The following is a 9,309-nucleotide window of genomic DNA, read 5'->3' on the forward strand; positions in this document are numbered from 1 at the left end:
TGAGCTGAAGCACATTTTTATACCATGAAGCATCACGATGAAATCAGCCCTGCAATTCTTGCCAGGTCCTCTTCTCTCATTTATGTCTCAATATTTTTTGGGTGTACTGTAAATCACATCTCCATCTACTGGCTTGATCTAAAAAGAGAAAACACCCACACAATGGCAGATGAAAAGCTGTCAAAAGTTCATACACAATCACCATTATTGGCCGAAAACTGACCTTTGTGAAATTAACTTGAATCACTTACCACTGGGCGCACATTCGTCAGTGCAATGGTGCTGTATGTCACTGGTTCTGTGGGGGTATCACCCTGCTGTAGGTGAGATATTGCGTTTATTTACATGGGGAACACATAAACAAATGAAAAACAAATGTATGAAAATGTCTCGACAGAAAACTATTTTATTTACCTGACGCTGCGCAGGTGCATGTTGGTTATGGACAATCGTAGCATAGTGTAGATCAGACTCATGCTGTTGTGACTCCTAGGACAGATGAGATACAATATTTCCATTTAATTGCTAAATTCTATACAGCTAGTAGTTACATTCAAAAATTGTGTTTGATTGTTTTCAAATCTACTCACTTGTATATCTGTGCACATATTCACAAAGCATCCTAAGGCTAAAAGTAGCTCTGAGTTGTGTCACACTTAAAAAAAAAAAAATCTTAGAATTCCTTGAATTTAAGATTTTTCTTAGAATTTTCCCTTACCAAGATAAAAGTAATTCACAAAGCATCTTAAGCCCTAAGAGAGCTCCTACGGTGGAAAGCCATTGAAAGGAGTGAGGAGGATTTTTAAGAAGCCTCAGAGTTTCTTAAACAGACAAGATGGCGGAACGATGCTTGTGAATATGGGTACTGGATATTAACTTCATATCACTGTTTTGAGTTTAAGTTAATTGTCTATCTATCCATCTATCTATCCCCTAGTTTTTGTTTACCAAACTTAATAATGGTTATAGCAAATAAAATAACAGATGGCCATAATTTACCACCGCACAGTCACGCACTTCAGGCTTGGTTCCATCTAAAACATATGAATTTTAAAAGTTATTTTTGAAAAAATATACTTTTCCCACTGTGCTTCTGCAGAATTAAAAACAGACTTACACCATGCCCTCATCTTCCATCCAAATAGGGCAGCAGGAACAATGAACAGCAGTGGGATCACAATGTGGAGGATGATGCCTATCTTTGATCTACAAGATGAATAGATGAATGCAAACAGGGAAGTAATTTATTCACGCAAGTCTCCGTGACGTTGATATTTTTACTTTTGTATGTTCGGAGTGAACAGAACCTATTTTGTTGAACTTGAACGCTCCCACCACATGGAGTATGAATGGTGGCATTTGTTTCTGTGTACCAAAGTAAAAAGTCACATTAGTTCATATTCTGGATAACATCATTTTACAGACCATTAACGCCTCATATTACTAATACAGAATTAGTGAGTCAGGTTTGTATCTTACCGGTTTTGCTGTGGGTAGATGTTGTCGTCATTGTTGCTGCTGTGGTTGTTGAAGGGGATTTAAGTTGAACTGTTAAATGAAAATACCTCTCAAAATTTTGATTGACACAGAAATACCAGCCACTGCTATTCATCCTGAGGCTGCTCATTTCCACACTAAAAATTCCAAAGTAAACATTTTTTATTGTCACAGGCAGTCCATCTAGCCATCCACTTTTTGTTGTGCATGATTTGGTGCCCAGTCGGCACCATTTTACCGTGTTTGGCAATGTAATGTACCACATAGTAGTCACACTTCCTCCTTCAAATGCTGTAAACTCCTGTTGATTCACATACACTCCTAAAAAAAAACAAAAAAAACAACACAATTTAAAACAAGTTTCGAACAAATAAGATACAATTTAGTTTATATATATATAATATAGTTTGTTTGTTTTTTTTCTCTCCAAACATTTAAATGTTTTACCTGTGGTCACAGACAGCTTAAACTTTCTGATATGATTCCTTTTTTTGTTTTTTACAGCACCACACCAGAAATATGTGTCATCATGTGTCACATCATGAATAGTTACAGTGAATAGTCTTTGGCCTGTGTCATCAGTGATGGAAAACCTTTCTGATGGTCCTGTTTGACTTGTATCAAATACACGCATGCACTTCCGCCACCACCGTCCTTTGCACAAGAATTTAACATGGTCTTTGTAGGCTTGGTCATATTGACATGGGATGCTGATAGAGTCTCCACGCATCACCGAAAATGTTGGCATTGGAACAGTTTCACAATGAATTCCTGACAAAAAAAAAAGTACATTTAATGTAAATGTGTGTCATGTCAATTTTTGGACACTTACTGGTTTCAAAGTTATTATTTAACATGTTTACTAAAGGTTTCTATCACAATAAAAAATAACTTTTAAACAATCACAGTATTGATTATTCATATTTTTGAGCCCTAAAAAGATAGTCATATTTTGTGGCATGGGAAAGAAGCCTTTGTTCACTTACCAACAAGTCCAGCGAGTATCAGGTGGAAGAGAAAGGGCATGTTGGCATGAGAGCTGTTGATGAATGAGCCCTTTCATTGTGACAGTGAATATTCTTATCTGGCATCATTTCTCGTTTTTGCAACTCTTCCTCCTATTATCAACCAGCCTTTGTTTTATGGGGTTTTTGTTGTGGCCACCAGATCAAAACACTGTATCTCTTCCATAATGAAACTACACTCTACTGGTACTGACTGAAGTTTTTATTCATATCTTTTTCAGTCACTAATAAAGTCTTGATATCTTGTTGTATTATTTGAGTTTTTATTTCACTCACATTTTATTGTGTGATATATATTTAGATATACCTATACATCTCTATATATAGATATACTATTAAGATTTTGGCAAACAGTTTATGCTTAAAACCATACAAACTAAGACATTAGCAAATCATTTGATTTCAGATGTGACAGTAGATTACTTTGAATCACTGTCTTATTTTCAGAGTGTTTCTAAATTAAATGGACATTCACTTTCCACACAGGTCCTGATGGAATGTACAGTCAGGTTTTAAACATTCTGTCAGTTTGATTGTTTTTAACTTGACTCTATCCACCTCATGTTTCTGCTGTTATTTGTGTACTGTTTAACTTCTCTCTTTATATGGTCTATGTAGCATACATTTTTTTGAAAACACATTTCTGAAAGCCACCTCGAAATCCAACAATTGTATTGATTCTGGATCTACTTACAGGGACTCATGCATAGTTTGTTCAAATGTCCCTTTTTTTTTGTTTTTTTGAATATACATGTACCCATGAGGCTGCATGGAGGGGCGGTGGTTAGCGTTCTCACCTCACAGAAAGTCATCGGTTCAAATGCCATCTGGGCCTTTCTGTGTGCAGTTTGCATGTTATCCTGTATGTTCATGGGTTTCTTCCTGGTACTCCAGTTTCCCCCTACAGTCCAAAAACGTGCATTTTTTTCAATAGTGACTCCAAATCGCGATCGACAGGTACATCTTTGACCAGCTAAAAGTCAATTTTCAATCACAGCTTACATGAAAATCTTCCACTCTGTTGCCAATATCTGATTGAGTCTTCAGCTGCGCCCCCAAAAAACTCAACAGATAATATCACAACATGTGAGTTTTGATTTCCAACACAGTGTTGCCTTCATTGTTACTATCCAGAGAATTTGTTCTCCAGACCCACAAGAAAGTGCATCTGTCCAACACTGTCTGGATAATCCAGATAGAACTGTCTGTCAAATGTTTACCGTTTCAACATTGCATGTAGCTGTTCACTCTAATTATATTATTCCGCACCACTGAATTCTTGCTTGAATTTTATTTTGGAATTTTGAGAGATTTCAGAAAAAAATACTGCATTACAATGTATTAAAGACATGTTGAATAAACATTGCAATAGTTTAAGAATCAAAGCCTTTTTCATATTTACAATGTGTAAATTCCTATATTAATCAAGTAATGATCAAATAATTAATGACCCCAAAAAATAAGTGTTTAGATAATTGAATAAATCATTATGAGATTTATCGTTTGAAATAAATAATTGCTTTGCCCAGCCCACCATGAATGGTAGATCTCTGCAATTCTGAACAGGATAAAATGGCATAAAATATGGATGGACAACTCGATTTAGATTGTTTACTGGCGGTTGGCAAAACTCCCAAGTTCATATCAGTGAGGTAAAATGACTTGTTTATATGTTCAACATCTCAACGGTTGTAAACATGTTGTCGGCGTTTTGAGAACTGTTGACCTCACCAAGATGGCTGACCAGGAGTGACGCCGACGCCACGTCATTCCGTTATTCGTCGACTGTTGATGACGTTTTTATGTAACTCGTGATTATTGCGCGAAATACAAAGCTGCGGATGTAATAATTCGGCTCCCGCTTCAGCTGTTACCGGATCCTCCTGGACTTTGTGACCGTTCGTGTATATATGCTTTCTTACCTGACCAATTCTCCTCGTCTTTCATGGAGTACGGGAAGGACAGAGTGGTGGCTTTGGTCGACATGGACTGCTTCTACGTGCAGGTGGAGCAGAGGCTGAACCCGGCTCTGAAGGGCACGCCGTGTGTTGTGGCCCAGTACAAGACGTGGAAAGGCGGCGGGTGAGTTTCTGATACAGAGACAATTGTTTTTTTTTTTTAATGACGAGTGCGACTGCAGCTGCCAGTTGTGTTATTGCAGTGCTGTTAGGCCTCTGGATGCCTGATCCAAAACACTGACAGATCGTCCAAGTTATGACGGAAAACAAAGATCAAAAAGACACACAACGCTGATTTCAGGCAGTTAAATGTTGTGCAGTAAAGAAGTAACACACACACACACACAGTGAACGAGATGCTTATTTGTATCACAATATCCTGCCTTGTCTCAAGCATTATGAGGCAGCACTTTTGGCCACACTGACCTGTGTATGAGCGACATCGCCCCCAGACCACTCGGAAATGCCCCTTGCTAACCTTAAAAGATTGCATCAGTTGCATTGATCATTTTGTCTCTGTGCTGGCAACCCACCCTTTGTACATCGACCACAGATGACCTTGTATTTTCCTCTACGTGTTCTCACTTTCTCAGCATGTCTTGAAATTGTCACTTTCAACTACGTACATGTGATCCTCTGTTAGTATCATAGCGGTGAGCTACGAGGCCAGGGCCCATGGCGTAACCAGGGGTATTTGGGTGGACGACGCCAAAAGTCTGTGTGCAGATCTCCAAGTGGCGCGAGTACGAGAGTCTCATGGCAAAGCCGACTTGACGCCGTAAGTGCTGGCGGTGCACAGCCTTCAACTTTTGGAATAAGACAGATAATTATCTTTCCCAAATGTCTCAGCTGAACACAGCTGTCATCACTTTGTAGCTACAGGGAAGCGAGTGTGGAGGTGATTGAGGTGATGTCTCGCTTTGCTGTGATTGAGAGAGCCAGCATCGATGAGGCCTACATGGATTTGACTGCTGCAGTCCAGCAGCGGCTGGCAAACATGACTGACGAACACATTGAGGCTTTGCACCTGAAGACCACCCATGTCCAGGGCTACCCACAAAGCTTGCTTGAACTGGAACCGGCTGAGGATGCTGTTTCGGATAAAGGTTTGCCGCAGGCCATATTTTACTAATTAACTCCTCACTGATGGAACCGAATAGAAACCTTTGCCGTACGCCACTCACAGGATTTTGTTTGTCCTCAGAGGAGCAGCGATCCAGAGGTGTCAAGCAGTGGGTGGCGTCCCTCCGCGTCCCTTCAGTCGGGGAGCAGAGCTCTGCCGAGCTGCAGTTAACTGTGGGAGCTCTGATTGTTGAGGAAATGAGAGCAGCCGTGGAGAAGCACACAGGTTTTCGCTGTTCAGCAGGCATTTCGCACAATAAGGTAGGACATAAAGTCAGGTTACTAAATATTCTGATATTGTTTCAGAGGTTGCGTGTCAAAATGTATTGTGATTCCTGCACGATTGGCTAAAGGAGTATTGTATTCCTGTCTCCTTTTTAAAGGTATTGGCAAAACTAGCCTGTGGTCTGAACAAACCTAACAGACAAACCATTTTGCCTTTGGACTCTGTGACTCAACTCTTCAGTTCTCTGCCCATTGGCAAGATGTGAGTTTAATTCCGTGTGAATGACATTTCTATTACCAATACACAAGTTTTGACAAGAAGCCTGGCTGACAAAGATTCTCAAACACTCTTTCGTTTCTGTTTTTTTTTGTCTTCCGTGTAGTCGGAACCTCGGAGGTAAACTGGGGGCCTCAATTAAAGAAACCCTGGGAGTAGAGAACATGGGAGATCTCACTCGCTTCTCTCAGGCCCAGCTAGGACAGCACTTTGGAGATAAAACTGGGTAAGGAAAAAAAAAAGGATCTTTAAATATTGGCAGACAACCTAAATCCTGGAGTTTGAAGAAAACCTGTTGATAAAAGTTCCCCGTAAAGTGACTGAAATTAAATGATTTTCCCAACTGCCTTTCGTCCTTGAAATGCTCTGCAGTCCGTGGCTGTATGACTTGTGTCGGGGAATGGAGTTTGAAGCCGTCAAACCAAGACAGCTTCCCAAGTCCATTGGCTGCAGTAAAAACTTCCCCGGGAAGACGTCGCTGGCCACTAAAGAGCAGGTAGACGTTTATCCTCTCTTCTAAATGTCGAACTCAATTGGACAAAAATTTCCCCCAATCCTCTGAATCAACGACGACTATCGGGAAACAATGGAACAGAAAATGCCATTTCCAATCGTCTTATGTCAGATGCAATATTTCATACAGTCAGAAAGGTCAGTTATTTTTAAAGAGAAAGGGAGGAACAGACTACTACTTTTTTGAAAGAAAAAAAAAAAGGGAAGCTGAATGTTTACAGAAAGAGTATTGAAAATCAGTACTCGGATACAGCTACTGTTACATTGCTTAAATTGCACGCCAAACCATGTGAGACCACTGTTGGAGAACTACTCAAGTAAAATGATTCTTCCCAAAATTGTTAAAAGCCATTTGATGCCATTTCCGTGTATACAAAGATATATGTTCAAAGCACATTTCTCAAACTAACAAAGCAGAAAAGAAACCCCTTGAAGTTAGAATATGAATTAAAGTAATAGAAGTACTTTTGAAAAAGTACCAAAATAGATTACATGCCTCATCACTTGCGGAGTAGAACTAAATGGAGAGACAAAAAATTCTACTGAACCACGAGGACTTGTAATTGGTTAATTCCACCCCTGCATATAAGAATTTAAATAAGTGAAATGACAACATAAATGTTTTCTTATTATATGACAAAACTACATTTGCCACATCTGTATGAAGTTAATGCAACTCTACTATTCCTTGTTGTTTTAAAACGCATAGATACAACACTGGCTTCATCGGCTGGCTCTGGAATTGGAGGAGAGGCTGACCAAGGACAGAGAAGTGGTACGAGAGTTTTCCTTTTATAGCCAAACGGCTTCTGTCACCCTCAGCTGGGCGCCGTGAGCAAGTTGCTTTCACATCTGCCGTTTCTCACCGTCTGGCAGAATGGTCGAGTGGCCAAGTTGCTGACGGTCGGCGTGCGGCAGCTCGGCGACAAGAGACCGAGCAGCTTCTCCCGGTGTTGTGCTTTAGTGCGCTACGAGGCGACAAAAATCTCCAGTGACAGCTTCGCCATCATCAAGAGTCTCAACACGGCAGGAAACCACCAGGCCGCATGGTAACGGGGATTTATATAGCATGTGTTCAGTCATGTGGAAAAAGGAACAATTTTTTTTACTCGACAACAATCACCACACTTAAATAGATTTGATGTGCAATGTTTTATCGGGGATCCATACAATGTCACGACAGAATGCGTGCTTGACTGTGAGTGACGGGTGTCTGCTTGTTTTTATTCTACTTTTGTTCGGGGATTTTCTTAGATTTGATGGTGTTTGAGGGGAATTTGTATAGTTTTTTTTTTTTTGTGGTTTCTATATGTGATGTACAGTGGATTTTATAGGGTTTTTAGTGGATGTACAGATCATATGAAACTTCCGTCGTACTGTCCTTGTTACAATGATAAAGATAATAATGCATAAAAAAAAACTATGAATCGGGGGGCTTTTTGCCAAGGCATCAACAAAACGACACGGCAACGTTAATGTGGATCTGAGAAAAGTAGAGCAGAAATGTCTTCTAGTGGGTGGTGTTTTTCACAATTTTTTAAAATCGACACAAGCACTGGCAATGTCCAGCACAACTATTCTAAATCATGTTTGACTGACTGTCTTTCACTTATTGCTGATTTGGGAGAAATGTGATGGATCGAGGAAGTTCTAATCGGTTGAATTTGAAGGGTTAAAGTATTGCTCTGGGTCTGATGCGTCTCACCTCTCGTCCTCAGGACGCCGCCTCTCACTCTGCTGCACATCTCGGCAAGCAAATTCAGTGACGCTCCTTCAGCGGGGGCCATCGCTGGCTTCCTGTCCAGCGACTTCCCCTCAACCCAGAGCCTTTTCTCCAGCACTCAGTCGTCCGTTAAGCTGCCCTCTGAAGCGAGAAATGAATCCCGGTGCGCACAACAACCAGGCAGCATTCAGTCTTTCTTTCAGAAGGCAGCTGTGAAACAAAAGGCGAAGGTGAGAAAGGATGTTGACGACGGCGCGAGCGTCACAAGTTCCCCCTCGTCCTCCAGCCTTCGTAACGAAGCCGAGAGTCGGCTTGAGATGAATACAAGCTGCACTGCTTCTTCGACGAGGCTCTCTGGTGGCATTTCCTCTTTCTTTCACAAGAAGAGCCTGAAGTCTGAAACGGGACCAACATGCGGACCCGTTGATGAAGAAGGCCTCAGCGACACCATTGCTGTTGGATCTCCGTGCGACGACTCGAGGGACGATCTGGACACCGATATCCAGATGAACCATCGCTCCTCCAGCGTGTCCAAAGAAGACCTGTTGACCTGCGAGCGTTGCGGTCAGGACGTGCTGGTGTGGGAAATGCCTGAACACACAGACTACCACTTTGCCTTGGACCTCCACAATAAACTTTCCTCCTCCTCCACAGGCTCTTTATCTTCCCCCGCTCTCCCATCTTCATCCCCTCTTAGATCAGGAAGCTCCACCTCCTCCTCGCGGGGCAAGACAAAAACCAAAAGCCCGTCAGGACCTGCAGCAAAAAAACAGCGAACCCAAGGTGGAGGTGCGGGCACCTTGGATTCTTTTTTCAAGAGAAACTGAGGGTGTGTGGGGAAACAAAACACCGATCTCATAACAAGTCACTCCCCAGTTTGCTGCTTTTAAGCATCATCCACCATTTGGATGAATGGGCTGAGGGTGTGTCGTCACTTTTAACTGAAGTGTTGTTTCTCACCTTGCATCC

General features: G+C 41.4%; 1 protein-coding gene across 1 annotated transcript; it reads left to right on the forward strand.

The window, feature by feature from the left end:
• Nucleotides 1–4,467: 4,467 nt before the first annotated feature.
• Nucleotides 4,468–9,309, forward strand: polh (polymerase (DNA directed), eta; the record flags this gene model as incomplete). Its single annotated transcript, XM_080507446.1, has 10 exons — nt 4,468–4,604; nt 5,124–5,258; nt 5,357–5,586; nt 5,685–5,863; nt 5,986–6,089; nt 6,211–6,330; nt 6,477–6,600; nt 7,327–7,392; nt 7,494–7,666; nt 8,336–9,309. The coding sequence occupies 10 exons, from the start codon at nt 4,468–4,470 to the stop codon at nt 9,165–9,167; spliced, it is 2,100 nt and encodes a 699-aa protein (XP_080363572.1). The 3' UTR covers nt 9,168–9,309.

The sequence above is a fragment of the Blennius ocellaris genome (assembly GCF_963422515.1).
Source record: "Blennius ocellaris genome assembly, chromosome: 13".
Classification (NCBI taxonomy): Eukaryota; Metazoa; Chordata; class Actinopteri; order Blenniiformes; family Blenniidae; genus Blennius; species Blennius ocellaris.